We start from the raw sequence: 18,657 nt of genomic DNA on the forward strand, positions 1-18,657 counted from the left end.
TTTCGGGTATAAGCTGACATTCAAAATACCATTGCCCCAGTGTTGCAAAAAAAAGTATTTTGGATTGTGCTTGATTGTAATTCTAATCTGCAGCCTTACAGCACTAATATTCAGTGCCCTGTCTGCAGTCTTAATATTTTTATTTAATAATAGTAATATATTGTAACATCAAAATTTGCAATATTTAAAACACAGCAAATTCAGTGGTTCCCCCCCATAAACCTGTGAAAACTACCTGTAAATAGCTTTCTTTCTCCCCCAAACCCCAAATGCTGAATTGTGTTGGACTCAAAATACTGTCCCTTATTATTATACTGTAGCAATTCCTATGTCCCATGATTTGGTCCTGGTTTTCCTAATTTTTTGAGGAAATTGGGAGGGTTGGCACAATTGTAACTGATGTGCTGTATCAATCAAAACTAATCAAGGCATCCTTGCTTTACAAAACTGGCATGCATTGTAATATTGGCTTCATGGTTCCTTGACCTGCTGCAGAGACAGTAATTTCAGTATCCCCTGTAGCATTTGGGTCTTGCAAAAAGCTTTCATTCATAGGGAATGGAGGGATTTCCTTCTGGTGGCAGTTGTTCTTATCCTGGGGCCAGAGGAGTGTGCTCCGGAGGGCTTCCCAATGGGATGAGCTTCTCTGGCTGTTTGTGCTACCACTCAAAGGGGCAGTTGGGCCAGGTGTGCCAAGTGAAAACCACCCATGGTGCTTTGGGGCTCCAGATATTGGGAGAAAGAATAACCACCTTAATATATAGTCATTCTGAATTATAGCAACCTACTAGAACCAAAATAGCCTCACAAACCAAGAGTACCCCTTAAGTCCCAGCTCTTTGGCCTCACTGGTTTAAAATTAGTCACTGCCAATTAATTGAGATGATCAGTCCTGCTGAGTTAAAGCTCACTCCTTATTATTAATGCAATTGCCCTTGCTACTATCACAATTTTACAAGGGCAGCACAAACCATGCAGGTGTTTGTATTGCATTTAGAATAGCAATGATTTGGAATGGAAGATAGCTTGAATGTAATCTTAATTCAATGCAAAGGAAAAAGTCAAACAGCTTTGAAGACGAGACAAAATAGCTGAGCACCATGGACAAGTCAAAGGGCGATACATGATTTTTGTATTTGCTTTTTCACCGTATTATTCATACCAACTTTTTTTTCACTCTTCTGCTTTACTTTTTTAATTACGTGGCTATAGGAGACTGCATCCGTGCTGTCTTCTTCCTCAGTTCTCTTGACTGCCGTTGCTTCATGCTTTGAAGGAGGCTCCAGGTGCAAATTGATTACATTGCCTTCGTCTGGTCTGAAGACCAAAAATGCATTTAAGGTTATACAGCTCAAGCTGTTAGGAGGATTGCCGTGGATTACTCTGGGCAGGCCGATCTCATTATATTTCAGGATGTCAGGTTCTGTCTGCCGTTGTGAGTACTTGATTTCATATTCCTTTATTGGCAAGCTCCTTTTTTCACCTAGGAATGTTTGGATAGAATCTAATTTCCCTCTCTTTCTGTCTCCCTCGGCATGGGCTGTCATCATTGGGACATAGTTGTATGGTTTGATGCACGAAACTTCAATCTTTTTGTTGCTTGAAACTGGTTCTCCTTCAGTAAATTTGTCATCCATTTTTTGTCTCTCTCTTGCCAACTGTGTTACCCAGGCCATGTTTTTCTTATTAGCAGGCACCATATTCTGGTGAGAGATGCTTGAGACTGTTTTGGTTACTCTTGGTTTCTTGATCTCTTTTTGGATCTTACAGCATGTGAAAGGAGTAGCTCTTCCCCAGCCGTGTTCCTGGAAGGAAAGAAGGGAGGGGAAAAGATGGTGCCGTTAAATTCAGAGTATTGCAGCCACACCAAAAACGTGAATCTTTCACTTTCACAAAAAACACTTAATATAATGAATTTCACCAAACCTCTATACAAAACTTGTAGTGAATTTTGGCTAAATTCTTCTTAAATTTTTCAATGTCATGTTAGGTAACTTTTCCATGCTATCTAGGACTTTCATTTGAAAAATGAGAATTTTCCACTAAATGTTATATTGGATATGTCCTGCTGGTGATGATTTATTGAACCAAGTTAGTAATGAAATCCTATAAAAAGACCCAATGTCAGCCCTCTGGGGGCCACTTGCCAAAGTGGCGAAAGTGTAAAAGCAGGTGTAGTCCTTTTTTAAAGGATACATCGGTGTGGGAGTCCCGGGAGAATCACCAAAAAATATTCTGGTATAACAGAATCACAGTAGGGTGTCCACAGAACTGGTTAGGTTTTTTTTTAATGGATATAAATTCAGGAGGGTCTTGGGGTGCATTTGTGGGGGGTGGGGAGGAATCAAATGATTATTTGTATCTAAAGAAGGCTCTATATTTTTAAAGCTAAATGATTTTTAAATTCTGCTGTAGTCTCACATTCTTTGTGATGTACATTATCCATGCTGTTATCCCCCTATTTTTCCACATTTGATATAATGGTGATTTTTTTAAAAAAAACCTCAAGTGTTTAAAAGAAAATCAATAGTATGATTTATTTTTTTAAACCCCACAATTTTTTAAAAAAGAATGAAATCACAGCTAAATTCCACAGTTATCATTGACAAAGTCCACAGAACTAAGAAAAAAAACTGTTAAATATATATGCTATTTTAAAAGCTAGTTAGCAATACACACTTGTGTTAGTATGTAATGCTACACACAATTACTTGCGTATGTAATCCTATATACACTTATTTTGGAGCATGCACCATTGAGTATTGGATTGCGGCATCTGTTCTCTTTGTGCAGGGCAGAAAAGGGGAGTTAAAACAAAGGGCATGACCCAACCAACGCTAAGAAACTTTTAAAGTCCCTACTTATTTTCAGTTAGCGTTCTGAACATGCTTAAATCTTTCCCACTGAAATCAGTGGAATATGCAGCCTGGCCCTGGACATACCTACCCAGAAGTGGGCCCCACTGTGTTCAAGGAGGGGAACTGGAGTCCAGCCGTCTCCGGAGGGCCACAGCCTTCCCCCCACACCACACCCTCGACTAAGTAATACAAAATTCATACTTTGTTCATTGTAATGCCAAATTGCTTTTTGAAGTTTTCCTAACTGCAGCATCAGAAAGCATGACTTGTAAGTACTATCAAGCATAGCTTTTCAGTTCACTAACTTGGTTTAGCTGGTAAGTAACAAGATCAATCATTTTAGATTCGCTGAAAAGTAGCTGCTATTTATTTTGGTTCACTCATCAATGGAATCATTAGAAAAGAAACTTCAAGTTTATTTATGCTCACAAAGAATTAAAATTTATTGACATTTTATTCTGCTTGTAATTTTGAAAAATGAAAACACATATTAATGGGTCCTTAAGTATGACATGTTATTTTCTGTAAAGCCATTATTTCACAAGGTACAAGTCTACATAGGTGAAGACTGACAACCATTTAACTGTCTGTATTTTGTATGAGAGGTAAAACTTTCATCCACTTGGCCTAACAGGATCACACAGGTAACTGACTCAGCAAGTGGTTACAGCTATAGCATGGTTAAGCAACCACTTTGTAAACGACTGCTTGTATCCATCCATTATCCAAAACTTTGCTTAAGCCCTGTTTTGTTTTGTTTTAAACTGGAGCACAGAATTTCACAATTCTTAGCAGTAAATGTGATGTGCAATGAGGGTAGCAGGAAGCCCTTCAACAATGTTCACTAAAACCAGCATTTCTACAGAAGTGGTAGTAGGAGCAAGAGGAAGGGTTAAGTCTAGCAGCCAATCCAAGAAAAGGCAATTCAAATAAACAGTTTATAATTGTTTGAGCAATTTTGTCTCCTATAATGGGGGGGTGAGGAATTCACACCATTTAACTAGTGGTTCACCCCAAAAATCTTTGCTCCACACTTGTAGAAACAGGTGTGGTTTCTTAAAGATATTGCATGTTTGTGACAACATTTCTGTCAGTCACTGTTTTAATCCCTTCTTTGTAGGCACTGATGAATCCTGAAAAAATGGTCATGCTATTGAACACTTTTGCTTTAAATAATTTCATGCCTGTTTTAAGAACAAGAAAGCAAGCTGCTTGTCAAAAAAGTTCATTTTTTTCAACTAGCCTTCTGTGTTCTTGCAGGAGGTTTATGCACATGAATTCCTGGTGAGAGCCCTTGCTACCATCACCAAAACCAAAAGGAAAAGGCCACTCAGCTCTCAGATTTTTTTTGCATAAGAACTCAAAATATTTAGTTCAAGGACTACGATCGGTTTATGTGCAAACTTGTTTGTTTGAAACTAAAAAGAATTTGGCAAGATTTTATAATAAAACTACTTGAACAAGTTTCTGTACAGTTGATCAAATATAAGTGGATTCCATGAATCATGGGTGAGTGACATTGGGACTCTTGCAATTGGATATCCAGAAATGTCATTACCTTCCTGCTACTCCAAATGCATCAGATAAGGTGTAGGATAATTATGGCAGATGTTGACAGGAAAATCTCTTGGATTGAAATACTGAGGAACATGCTGTCACTGTGCATACAGAAAAGTATTTTATTGAAGCTATCTAGATTATAAAGCAATGTGAGTTACCTAATTTTGCAGAGGGGGACAAGTCCTAGCTAACATAAACAAATCAAGAAGTATATACAGTCAATTCTACACACACAAATATAACTAAATATTAACTTGGCTTCCTTAGTCTTATCTACACATTGTTTGAACATTAAACATAAAAGAAAACTTTAAAAATAAACTTTTTACAACATCTAAAAACAGCTAAGGCTTTGCACAAATTGGAGGGCGCTTGAAAATAGTACATCATTGTGGCAGAGACTACGCAGACAATTTTTGGTACTTTTCTAGATTCCATATGGTGAAGCACTTGGTCTAGGCCTGTACAACTGTACAACTCATTGAGATAAATATAGCTCATGAGCAACTTAGTCTGGCCTGACAGATATTTGACAGCCTTCTATTGCCATTCTTGACAGAGAGCAAAAACAGGCATTGTGGCTATGTATGGCTCGATGACTTCCAAATTGTACGGGCTTAATTTAGGCAAAATCTGATCCCTTGCCCATCTATTCTGAGTTTGGTGCAGTAGTTCAAGTATTCCTTGAGAAGACAAACTACACAGGTCATGGTGCTTCTGCAGTGGTCCTTCCCAAGCAAAAGGACTAATAAGAACAAAACAGACCAAAGTAGCTTGCATTTACCATACATACAGTGGGGATTGGAAGTACTGAAATGCTATGCCCAATTTTCTAAATAAGAACTAGCTAGGTGTACTTTTAAAGACAAAAAGTTTTTGGCAAACTGGGGGCATCATCCAGGCAATGCACATTAAGGCTCATCTCTGAGAGCCTGAGTCTACACTGCAGACTCTATTAGTTCAACTAAACATATTTAAGGATCTACTGAAACCATTATCATATTGTAAGAGGTAATCAATTGGTATTTTAATTTTGTACAGAAATGAGTGGCAGTCAACTCTATTCAAAATAGCACCTATGCAAATTAACAAATCTGCCCAGTCTGCTTTACAATGACTTTTCAGTATTTTTTCTCATTATACAGAGTGCTCCAAACAAATCCATGAATAGCCCAACAAGAAATTACAATTTTAAAAGTCAGGTCAGCCTAAAGGGCAATGCAGCTATTGCAACACGGCTGACCGTTAAGGAAGGGAATAGTCCAGAAAGCAGAGGGATCTCCTGTGTTTTTGACTCATTTCCTTGTTTGGTTCCAGTGTGACTCCTGCTTCTGGTGCAAGGGTCTTGCATCTCATTAGCTCTGTTGATTCGCGCTCCTTTTGTATGCAGAAAATGCATGCTGTTGAGATGATTGTGTCTTCGCAGTGCAATTGAATTAGACATGGTTGCCATTTTTGTATCTGGTGCAAACGCACAATGCCAGTAGCAACGATCTGGGTTTCTTGAGATGAATGAAGTCTTGGAAAGCCTTGAGTCAAAAGAGGCTATTTCATGCATTTTTATTTGCTCCTTCACTGCATTACACATTGTGTCTATTCTTTTTTCACTCTTTTGCTCTTTGGTTTTAAAAACCTGACCACAGCAACTTGTCTCGGAAACAGCATGGAATGATTTTTCACTTGCCTGGGAAGTAACAGTCTTGCTTTTCTTTGCTGAAGGATCCAGGGTGGTTTTGAGAGTTGCATCTTTCAGAGGTGGTAGTACTAATGATGGCTTAACAGTAGCAGTTTCAGTGCCAACATGATTACATATGGGAGGCTCGTAGCCTTTTGTGTCTTTGTATTTCACAGTTTCTAGAGTTTTGGGTTTTCCTGTAGTCAGTATACTATACTCCTTTATTGGCACTGTTCTCTTTTCTCCTTGGAAGAGAGGACTCTCTTTCATTAGCAAAAATCTCCTTTCACTTAAAGTAGCTTGAGCATCCTTTAAGGACACTTTTTTCTTTTCTCCTTGGGATGTCTGACCAGAATATATTTTGCCATAACAGTTTTCCTTTTTAGAGTCTTCTGTTGCAGAAGAGTATATGGTTGCACTCTGTAAAAGCAGAGTCTGTTGTTTTTCTGGAATACGATCTGTGGCAGCACATGTACTTAATTTGAAATCAGTTTTCAATGGTTCTGTACCCTTGGGGTCTTGTTCCAAACTTTTGTCAATAACTTGATTCAGATCTAAGCAGTAAAGGCATCCACTGACAGAGTGGCATCCACTGACAGACTCACTTGTCTTTGCTTTTCTAGCTTTCTTCTGTAGCTGAAGATAAGCAAATGGGGCTGTTTTGCCCCAGCCTTGGACCTGAGAGCAAAATGATGTGAATATAAGTTAGTATTTTAAGCAGCAGAGCAACTAGATTTACTGGTAATCTCTTGCTAATTTTAGCTGTGGGCCAATATGCAGAAAAGATATTCTCTGTTCAAAAAAAGTGTAATTGAAATGAGGTTCCTAGACCATTCTAAAATAATGCCCCATTATCAAGAAAGTCAGATAAGACTGTTGAGCAGACCTTAAATGAGTCATAGTTTAGTACTAAACAAGAAGGTCCAGCACAAGTCAACTCCCAACTTTTGTTTCATACCAGTCTACTTAAATAACAAAGCTGTGCATATCATATTATGGCTAATTTTTAGTCTCAAATGGGAGGACCAAAAGCTATTATTCATGTTCTTAATGCTTTCTTTAGAGCTCTTCACTAACACAGTATTCCTACCAATGGGACAGCAGAAGGCAGAGGATTTGAATAACTCAAAGACAGTTTACTGGGCACATGGTAGCAAAACAAAAAGGTGGAAAATGTGGTGCTCTTTTTTATTTGTCCCTTCTAAGTGCTTGTCTTCTAAGTTTTTATTATTTCTTTCCTAATGTTTCCAGTAGAAAGGAAAATACATATGTCAGTTCCAAGGATGACATATATTTATCTCAATTTATTTGTTAGGCAGGGGTGGAGTCAGGGATATGGAAAGGATTTAGATCCAAACCAACCCCTTTCTTTGCTCCAACCAATATTTGAACTCTGACGTTGGTAAGACAAATGGCCACAGTGACTTCCATAGTGGCTGGAAGAGGCCTTATGAGGTTCTCCACCCTCACCTTGGAGATTTGAAACATCCAATACCCCCTGGCACACCCTCCCAGGGACCATGGGATTCTAGCCTCAATACTGAATTATTTTTTTAAGTAATAGAAAGTATAAAATATCATTTTATAGAAGAAAGGAAGAGACTTGCTTTTTTAAAAAGCAGGCAATGGGCTAAAGCAATTATCTGTACTTCAGTGCTCCATACACACAATGTACTGTACTATACTATACTATACCATACAAAAGCCAAAATAGGTACCATCACAGCAGCCAGGCTGAGCTCTTGTAAGCAAACCCTTAGGTTATGTTAGCTTTGCTTCTGGGAACAGTTATGGTTCTGAAAGCTGCCACCTACTAGTCTGTCAGCATAAATGCCTTCCACAGTAACTTCTCCAGTGGTGCCTGTTATGAGCCTGAGTTTGAATACAAGGTGGAAAGCTGGATCATGCACTCCTGACTATGTGAAAGTGTTCTTCAAGGACAGCTTTGCTGTTTGGTCAACAATTCCTGGTCCACTGGAGTAACGTAAACCACATCCTCATGCCCATGAAAGACAACCATTGCAGAGTAGCCTACTGCCACATTCCTGATTATGACAAAACCAGACCGCACTATGGCAAACTCCTTCAAAGATGATCCAGTCCAATTTTTTGCTCTGAATCAGGATGCATTATCTCCTAACTAGAATCTTAGTTAATAGAACTGATTTTTTTATTGTTTTGAAATTGTTATACTTGCTCTGCTACATTGTAAGCTGCTTTAAAAATGTCTTTTGGCTCGAAAAGTAGGATATAAAACAGGCAAAGGACACCCACAGAAGGGCCTCTGAAGAGAATCTCAGCATCTAGGCAGCGGTCCTGCAGATATCTGCAACCTGAGCTACACAACTTTAAAGGTTAACAACAGGACTATGAATTGTATTTGGAAATAGACATCTAACCACTGAATATGTTTATGCACTGGTGTAATGCGTTCCATTCAACAAAACATATTATGGGCTAGTTGTGGCTTCTCAGTAGTCTTCTAAGGCATCCCTTTCCATCTGAGTCTGGATAGGTCAGTTGATTAGAGCATGATAATGCCAAGGTTGCAGGTTCGATCCCCTTATGGGACAGCTGCATATTCCTGCTTTGGAGGGGGTTGGACTAGATGATCCTCAGGGTACCTTCCAACACTACAATTCTATGATTCTATGAAGACACTGCATTAGCTTAACATAAGAGAGTCATCAAGAGGAGGGGTGAAAACTGGCATAGCAGCTGACTGGCAGAAAGTGCTTCACGCAACATCTCACTTGGGCATCCACATATAAGAATAGATCTAAACAAATCTCCAAGCTCTGCACCTAATTCTTCAAGGAAATGCAAAACCACCCAAAATAGACTCAACGTATCAGGCTAAACCACTTATAAACCAATTATAATCAGTACCTCCATCTTGTCTGGATTGAGCTTCAGTTAGTTAGCATGCATCCAGTTCATGCAACCCAGCCAGATGGACAGGGTATAAATAATAAATTTATTATTATTATTATTATTACTACTACTACTCATTTCAGACATCAGTTCATCTTATCCACCACCACTTCTGAATTTTACATGAAAATGTCAGCAGCATACAGATGGCATCTTACTCCAGGATCCCAAAGGACCTCAGGATTTTCATACAGAAGAGATTCTAAACAGCATAAGAGACAAAATAAATCCCTGCATAATACAATAGTGATGATCTCTCAGCACCACATTCTGAAAATGGCTCTCCACATAGGAACTGAAGAACAATGTCCCTGGAAATATACACCAGAATAATATCATAACTGATGGTAACAAAACCTGCTGAGAAATTTAGGAAAAATAGCAGGATTGCAATCAGGGTTGTGATAATTACCTACTGGGTAACTTTTATTCACAAATGAGAAATTAGCAACTAATAGATGGAATAGTCTGCAGGTTAAGAGAAGGTACATATCTGCTTCCTTCAAGGTGGCTCGGATTGCTCCCTCTCACAAGAAAGCATCACTAGACCTTGCTGGTCATTCTCTTCCCCCAACACTTGCAAGGTGTTATAAGCTAGGAAATGCAAAGCATGTATACAAGGAAAGGATGGATTCTGGATGAAGCCACTGGCAGGATTGCAGCCCTAAAAATAAGTACCATGTGGACATAACCACAGGGCTTCTTAATTAGATACAGATATCAGGACACAAAGCAGAGCTCAAAAAAATGTAGTAAACATGAGCCTAAAAATAGAGTAACAATGGCATGGCAGTAGGAAGAAAAGCTTTGACATTTGCTTCACAATCCAAAATACAAGAAAACTGTAAAAGTAATTACACAATTAACTGCAGTTATCTGAAGACTTACTTGGGCATAAGCCCCAGTAAATGCAGGCTGACTTCTTTCCATGCATAGCGCCAGCTGCACATCTTTAAAATGACATATAATGGGAAAGTGTAGAGTACCCTGAGCAAATAATTAAATTATTGCTACATATACTAACCTGAACCAAATCACAAATACTATCATTATAATAATTTCATCAAAAGCATTGTCTAATTTAAGGATTATCTTTTATGTAAATTTTGGAACCCAACACCACTGACTTTAGTCTGGACAGGGTGAAATTATTAATACCTATAATTTATTTTTATTGATTCCTTTGTAAATAGATCAACAAGATTCTTGCCATTCCTTAAAGATTAACACGTTTATCATGGCATAGGTTTTTATGGATTAAAGCTCGGTCTATCTCCCAGATGTTTTTATCACGCTAAATGGACTTAACGTGTCACAAGAGTTTTGTTTTTAAATATTTTCTTTAAAATAATTTTATCCCACATTTGAGTATATAAACTTTCTAAGCAGCTAAGAAAGTTTAAGAACTACAATACAAACCATAAGAATGTCAACAAACGTACCCAGCAGCAAAGGAAGTGTTAAAACAATTAAAAATTCAGGAGAATACAGTTGTATCAACCTCATTCTAAAGGCTAAGAGTAGGTGCCAGTCAATTTGTCCCTGGAGAAAATCTTCCAAAACCAGGATACTACTATCTGATTGCCACCCACTTTCCATCTGAAAGTGGAAGCACCCAAAGCAAGGCCCCTGATGAATGTCTTAAAAATCAAGCAGGTTCATATAGGAGCAGTCAAGCCTTCAGATACTCTGGTCCAAAGCCATATGAGACTTTATATGTTAAAACCTGTCACAACCAGTATCTTGGAAAATCCTTGGAATCAAATTAGAAGCCACAGAAAATTGGCAAGCTACATTCCAAGTGGCTTGTTCCAGTCAACAGTTTGGTTGCCATATCCTGAAGTAATTGAAGATAACAAATAGTTTCCAAAGGCCTCTCCAGGTCCACTAGAGTAGTCAGACTTGGATTTTCCACAGCATATATGGACAAGGCAAAGCTAACTCTGTCTAGGCAGGGCCATAGGTAGTATTGCAACTTAAGGTGAGGGAAGCTGCATGCATCCACAGCTGCAACATTTATATTGAAAAGATTCAGCAAGAGACCTGTATAACTAAATGGACTTCTGCAACGGTATCACCTGATGGATTTGAAACCAAGGATATAATTCTTATATTCATCAGAATGCACATTTGAACACAAGATGCTTCAACTGATACTACATTTGAACCAGCCCCTAGGAGACAAGTGGTGCCCATTTATAAACTACACTATATTATAGCAGATTCTTTTTAATGGATAATTGGTGACTGAGAGTATAAATGTTCACAACATAAAATTCTTACTCACAGCTTCCTCCCATCCTGTTCCATTAGTACAATCCAAGGATCTTTCCTCTTGTTCATTTATGCTGTTACTGATGCTTAGAAGGGTGTAAATCTGATTCCTCTCCCGCCTCTCATTTGGGTAGGTGCAGCGCAATTCTGTTTCCACAATTCTTGTATTTCCAGCGACTCTTTCAGACTCTATTTCATTTTGCTTCTGTTCAGAGGAAGTCATTACACTTGCTGACTCTGTAGGTTACACGCGCTCTGCCTGTGTTTTAAGGATTTTTTAAAACAAAATAATAATACTGCAGTTAGACAATTTATTTTATAATAGCATGAATGAAACAAAATTGGTATGTTTCTTTTTTTACTGATCAGCTGTTGCTGGGTGATAACAAGTAATTTTACCTCTAAAATCCTTTAACAGAATACAAGGACATGCTTTTTTACCCCGTCTTACAGAAGTCCTGCTGACTCAGGAACTGCATAGCAGCTCTGGATCACAGCACCTACATTATTTCTAGATTTGTATGATAAAGAAGGGATTGAATAAAATTTTGTTTTGAGATTGGAGCTATGATGGTAAGCATTCCTTATTCCTATCTCACCCCTTCTAGCCTGGAACAAAGGAGCAGGTATTATTCCTCTCTACCCAGGGCTAATTTCCCAACTCTGCAGCCAAGCTGAATGATGCCCAGGGAAAATCAATCCTGCCCAGCCTCCACTCCTGAAAGGTTTTCCAAATCTAAGTCAGGGGACACTCAGGTTTCTTTTTGGAGCCCTTGGAATTCATCTAGCCAAGAGCCAAATATCCACTCCTTGTTCTCCAAGCCCCAAACCCACAAATTACTCAGTAGTGAAAACCAGGTGCCAGATTTAGACAAAAGCCTACCATAAGAAGCCACAGCAATAGATAAAGACAAATACTTTATTAAGAGACCACAAGACTAAAATAGAATCCTTTTCATACTAAAAATTACAATTTAAGAACCAAAAACCTTTTGGGAATTCGGGTACAGACCAAAAAGAACAGCATTAGCTTGCCTCACCCTATCACCAACCCCATAGTCACAGATCCCACCAGCAAGCTACATCCAGGTTGTTGCAACACAATCCTTCATCTGAATGGGCCCCCCAAAAATAAATCAAAGGCTACTTTTTAATACCAAAAAGCCTGGTTACAAGGCAGATTTTTGCCAATCACAGCCTAGGGCCTAGTTTTCCCAACAATAGATAATGTACATACTGGAAAACTATCCAGCTGCTACTACAAAGTTCATTTTTGCACCATTTCTACGACCTTGAGCAGGGGTCAGCAAGGCTTACCGGGCATGTGCTGGATCACTCCTGCGGAGATCCTCCGTGGGCCAGGCCGGTGCAATGCAAGAAATCATGTCTGTGCATGCCTGTGGCGCCAGAAATCGCTTCTGCACATGCCAAGAGGCCGAAAATCATGCCTGCGCAGACACTATTTCTGGAGCCACAGAAGAGAGTCCCCGCACCGCGTCGGTTTAGCACAGCGCGCAGGGACTTGCCAAGTGGCCGGCTCGTGGGCCTGTTAAACAGCCTTTGTGGGCCGCTTCCGGCCCATGGGCCTTAGGTTGTCGACCCCTGACCTTGAGCAATCTGGCAGCAAGCTCTCTACACTGGTGGCACATTATACTAATTAACTGGGACCTTTCCCTCAGAAAGACTACACCCAGTAGCCCAAGATGCTTCAAACAGATCAAAGAAATGGGGATTTATTTACAGATATCATCCCTATACAGTGGTACCTCGGAAGTCAAACGGAATCTGTTCTGAAAGTCCGTTCAACTTCCAAAACGCTCGGAAACCAAGGCGTGGCTTCCGATTGGCTGCAGGAAGCTTCTGCAGCCAATCAGAAGCCGCGGAAGCCCCTTCAGATATTTGGGTTCCAAAGAACATTCACAAACCAGAACACTCACTTCCGTGTTTGCGGAGTTTGGGAGCCAAAACGTTCAGCTCACAAGGCGTTTGGGATCCAAGCTACGACTGTATTACTTTGTCCCCATCTTCCAAAAAAATCCTGTGGTTTGATGTGGGTGTAAGTTGGGTTTGTGGGTGTTAATGCTCCAGCCCACTGCCAAGACTGGACTAGCCACACAAACTGGCACAAGTTCCCCGAGTATCGCCCATCAGCTACATGTACCCCTGAGGAACAGTAAGGTTGTCCACCCCTGCCTTAGAATGAAAGCAGACATCAGTTCTAAAGTGTGATGGAAACCTGTTTCCTAAAGTCCAGTGAAAAGACTGCATTGCTAGGCATTTGTCTTCAATGAAGAGAAGAGCATTAAAATTTTCACCACCTTACATAATGCTGGGGTCTGCAAAGTGTTTTATTAGTTTTGGGGATGTTTTGCCTGCATTGGACAGGGAGCAGGGTCTGAGCACTGGCAGTTCTTATGTGAAATGGGTATCTTGTGGTGCCCATGAGTTTTTCTTCCATTTCCAAATATACTCTCAGGCCCAAAAACATTGAGTACCCTGCAGTACAATGAATTGCTGTCTTCACCCTTAGCTTCACCTCTGTCTTTCCCTACTTCCCCCATATGTTCTTCCTTCGCATAATTTAATACCATTTCTTTTTCTTTTAGAAGACTATTCCTCCCTCAGTTACACTGTTGTTCAGAAAACAAGCTGTCAAGTGTTCTCACAGCAACCATGCCCAGAGTTCAGCCCCTCATTTCAGAACATGCTGACATGTCCCAGTAACTGCAGGAGGGTGGAAGGCAGTGACTGTGCACGGTCAGGGGCACCCTTGTCTTAAAGCACCAGTTACCTATGGGAAGACATTGGGGCTGGTCAGGAGCACCCTTCTTTTTAAAAATCCCAGTTGTGTATGGCTAGCCCAGTGTTTCCCAAACTTGGATCTCCAGCTGTTTTTGGACTACAACTCCCACCATCCCTAGTTCGCAGAAACAGTGGTCAGGGATGATGAGAACTGCAGTTCAAAAACAGCTGGAGACCCGAATTTGGGAAACACTGGACTAGCCCAACCTTTCTCAACCTTAGGTCCACAGATGTTGTACTACAACTCCCCTCATCCTTGCCCATTGGTCTTGCTGGCTAAGAATGCTGGGTGTTGTAGTCCAACAACATCTGTGGACCCAAGGTTGAGAAAGGTTGGGCTGGACCAGTGTTTGCCAAACTTGGGTCTCCAGCTGTTTTTGAACTACAATCCCCATCATCCCTGAGCTAGGGATGCTGGGAGTTGTAGTCCAAACACAGCTGGTGACCCAAGTTTGGCAAACACTCGGCTAGACCTTCGGGTCACAGTAAGAGTTCCAGTTACTTTGTGGGGGCGCTCTGCACGCGCTCAGAGGTCCCCCGTGGCGTGGCTCCAATGCCGTCCCGGGTCCTCCGCCCGTTCCCCTCCTCTGCCCCCTCGGACTCACCCCATAATAAGGCCTCCTTTTGGCGTTCCTCGTGCCCCTTCCTCCTCCCCCCGCAAGTCTTGTGACCCGCCTCAGCCTCCTCCTCCTCCGCCTGCCAGTCCCCCCACGCGGGACCCAGAGAGGGAAGGAGGGGAACACGGCGACGAGGGCACACCGACGGACGGAGCAGGGGGTTGAGCGGCGGCGCTGGCGCTGCTCTCGGAGGTGGGTGGGGCCTCCGCTGCGCTCACAGTCCCCGCGCCGCCCCGCGCCTCTGTCGCCGTCACCGCCCGCCCCCTCCCGCCTCAAAGCCGTTGCCCCGGGTGACGGGAGCGGTCGTTGTGAGGGAGGGGAGGGAGGCGCGGCGCGAGGGAGGGAGGGAGGGGAAGGGGCGGGGCCAAGGGGAGGCGGCGATTGTTTAGGACAGTGTTTCCCAACCTTTGGTCTCCAGCTGTTTCAGACTACAATTCCCATCATGCCTGACCACTGGTCTTGCTAGCTAGGGATGATGGGAGTTGTAGTCCAAAAACAGCTGGAGACCAAAGGTTGGGAAACACTGGTTTAGGAAGCCAGGCCTGAGGGGGAGAAGCAGCGAACAAGGGCGGGGCGAGAGGGGCTCATTACCAGTATTATCCCTTGCATTTATATCCCATTTTTTCCTCCATGGGATTCAAGGTGGACCACACGGTTCGCTCTCATTTAATCCTCACAACAGCCCTGCGAGGTGGGATGGGCTGGTTACTGTCCCGAGCAAAGTCACCCAGCGTGTGATTTCCGTGTGGCCGAGTTGGGATTTTGGACACCAGTCTCCCTACTATCATGTTATCCTATCATGTTATCCTACATGAGAACAGACCGTTACACCACACTGGCTCTCAGCATCAGCATCATCCCATAAGCTCTGCAAGTTGAAAGCTAGCACATCAAGAAATGAGCCAAAATAGAACATTAAGATAAAGAGTCCCTCCATCATCATGATCTTGGCCATAGCTGTCAACCTTCCCTTTTTTTGCGGGAAATTCCCTTATTCCAGCGCCGTTTCGCGCTGCTTCCTTCTGCTATCCTGGATTGTTAGATATCCCGTAGACTGTCCCCGGTACAGGTGAGACTGCTCATCCCTTATTTTCGAGGCTGCTAATCCCTTATTTTTAAATCTGAAATGATCTTGGCCAGACTCTGCGTGTAACACTACTAGACCAATGGTCCTTCTTGGTCCAGAGTTGTTGGGAGAGGGAGCTTTGCAGCAGCCAGAGGGAAAGGTGAGCTTAGCTCTTCCCCTGGCAACTGTTCGCCCCATAAAACTGCCCCTCCCTGCTCTGCATCAGAAGTCTGAACATGTGCTTCCATCGCAAACACAGATGGGACAGGCCACACATGCAACAAAATTCAGCTTCAAAAATGTATTGCTACTAGCAGCGAGGGTCAAGAGAGTCACTTCTTTTGCAATTTTCCGCTATGTCGAGATAATTCGTCACCTGGGAGTAAACATGTCAGTTCAGCTTCCTATGTGGTTGACTCATACAGTGAGCACAGTGCACTCAGAAGAAATCAGAAAAGTGTGTTATGAGGTGTACGTTTGAACCCACATCATGTCTATGAAGCCAGCAATACCCTACTGAGAGAAATGAAGCCTTTTGCGTGAAGTCAGGACATGTGTCTTTTTAAAATGCATATATTATACCTTTCACCCATATACTCAGCTAAGAACTTGTCACACCAGGAAGTATAAACATATTAGTTTATTACACAGAAACAAAAGACAGTGGGTATATGGGTATTGCTTTGGACAGCAAGTTTTACAGTTATGCAGGCGGCCAATATGATTCATAGTCACACACCTTAGTCTTAAAAAGAGTTCCCAGCTATCCAAACACCTGGAGCGTGAGAAACAGATTCACACTAAAGAGAAATTAAAGAAATTAAAATAAGAGTTGGAAGTATAACTGATCTTATGAGCAAGTGTAGTGCAAAGTCAAGAATTTGATATCTGTGCCTTCTGACAGGCCACATTCACACCATACATTTAAAGCAGTGATATAACTTTAAACAGTCATGGCTTCCCACAAATAATTCTGGGAGCTGCAGTTTGTTAAGGGTCCTAAGAATTGTTAGGAGAACCCTATTTCCCACTCACAGCTATGATCCCCAGTGTATCCTATGGGAAAATAAATAATGAATAATAATTTTATTATTTATACCCCACCCATCTGGCTGGGTTTCCCCAGGCACTCTGGGCGGCTTATAGAAGAAGAAGAGTTTGGATTTGATTTCCTGCTTTATCACTACCCTAAGGAGTCTCAAAGAGACTCACAATCTCTTTTCCCTCCCTTCCCCACAACAAACACTCTTTGAGGCAAGCGAAGCTGAGAGACTTCAGAGAAGTGTGATTGTCCCAAGGTCAACCAGCAGCTGCATGTGGAGGAGCGGAGACGTGAACCCGGTTTACCAGATTACGTCTACTGCTCTTAACCACTACACTGCATATATTAGATATATAGTGGTACCTCGGGTCACATACACTTCAGGTTACATACGCTTCAGGTTACAGACTCCGCTAACCCAGAAATAGTACCTCGGGTTAAGAACTTTGCTTCAGGATGAGAACAGAAATCACGCAGCAGCAGCGTGGCAGCAGCAGGAGGTCCCATTAGCTAAAGTGGTGCTTCAGGTTAAGAACAGCTTCAGGTTAAGAACGGACCTCCAGAACGAATTATGCACGTAACCAGAGGTACCACTGCATATCTAAAAAATAATAAAAGCATCAAGCATTGAAAACCTCCCAATACAGGGCTGCCTTCAGATGTCTTCTAATAGCTGTGTAATTCTTTATCTCCTTTACATCTGAAGGGAGGGCATTCTACAGGGAGGGTGCCACCGAAAAGGCCCTCTGCCTGGTTCCCTGTAACTTTGCTTCTTGCAGTGAGGGAACCAACCTTGGAGGAGGACCTCAGCATCTCGGCTGAGCAATGGGGGTGGACATGCTCCTTCAGGTATACTGGTGCCGAGACCATTTAGAAAAAGCCACGACTGTTTTAAGTCATACTTTAAATGTATGGTGTGAAGTCACCTTGGGCTCTTCCTCAGAATCCTACGCCAGCAAGGAAACAAATCTCTCACCTGTTCCTTTGGTCTGCAGTCAAGTAAAGGTAAGTAGCAAAGGAAGAGTGGTTGGAACTGTTTGCTTGGGGTTTAAGTATACTTCGATCAAACCTAACTTCTATGGGAAGGGAAGGGGCTTACCTAGTGAGTGAGTAACAGAACACCAAAACCTTTGAACTGTTGTTTGTACATATCTTCTGGTTTACTACTACCTTCCTGAGACACAAGTTTGAAATGAAGAGGACACAACCTTTATCTTTACAGTTCCTGGATCATAAATTTAATCTTAAAAGAGATAATTGTCTGTATGAAATCTGGTTCCTGCTTATAGAAGGTTTATAACTAGATATTTCTGGCATATACAAAGTTAGGTTCATATTGTTACAAAGTTTAAGGTAAGAATTCACATACCAGTAACTTGTTACTGTAATAAGAGTCCATGAGCATGTTTTATTTTTATAAGAGGTTTGAAAATTCAGAAAGAAAATTGTCCTTTGTCCTTTAAACGTCTTACCAAAAATGGAGTGATCTATTCATGATCACAAAACTGGCTTACAATTTAGAAGTGTCTCGTCAATAAAGGTGCTAAACATGTTTCTGTGACGGAGAGTGACAATCATATATTCCCAGTACTCAGTCCTTCAGTTTTTCAGATATTTTCTTTTCTGCTATGAACTTTTATAAACGGTTATGAACAGGTGTGTTCTGCAATAAGGTCATTTCAGTGAACATTAACATGACTGTTATTTACACAGCAGAAAGGGTGTTTCTTGTTTTAATCAAAGCAGTGTGACATAATCAAAAGTGAAGTGAGACCATTTAAACCTCCTTGGCTCATCTGTAGATTTTTCTTTTTAAAATCCTGCATGTC

The 18,657-nt window shown here is 41.4% G+C and overlaps 1 protein-coding gene across 1 annotated transcript; it reads right to left on the reverse strand.

The window, feature by feature from the left end:
* Positions 1-896: 896 nt before the first annotated feature.
* On the reverse strand, positions 897-14,967 carry LOC309347384 (uncharacterized protein C16orf46 homolog). The gene is made up of 4 exons (XM_081871944.1): positions 14,709-14,967; positions 11,315-11,560; positions 5,662-6,771; positions 897-1,805 (listed from the first exon to the last, which is right to left on the reverse strand). The coding sequence occupies exons 2-4, from the start codon at positions 11,522-11,524 to the stop codon at positions 1,110-1,112; spliced, it is 2,016 nt and encodes a 671-aa protein (XP_081728070.1). The 5' UTR covers positions 11,525-11,560; positions 14,709-14,967; the 3' UTR covers positions 897-1,109.
* Between the last annotated feature and the right edge of the window lie 3,690 nt (positions 14,968-18,657).

Source organism: Podarcis erhardii (genome assembly GCF_964252035.2).
Source record: "Podarcis erhardii genome assembly, chromosome: 7".
Classification (NCBI taxonomy): Eukaryota; Metazoa; Chordata; class Lepidosauria; order Squamata; family Lacertidae; genus Podarcis; species Podarcis erhardii.

Coding starts and splice junctions, on each gene's coding strand:
- LOC309347384 (XM_081871944.1), bottom strand. CDS start 11,524: ATGACTTCCTCTGAACAGAAGCAAAATGAAATAGAGTCTGAAAGAGTC. Junction 6,772..11,314: donor GAACAGGATGGGAGGAAGCT/GTGAGTAAGAAT, acceptor TTTTGCTCTCAG/GTCCAAGGCTGGGGCAAAAC. Junction 1,806..5,661: donor GACTATTCCCTTCCTTAACG/GTCAGCCGTGTT, acceptor CTTTCCTTCCAG/GAACACGGCTGGGGAAGAGC.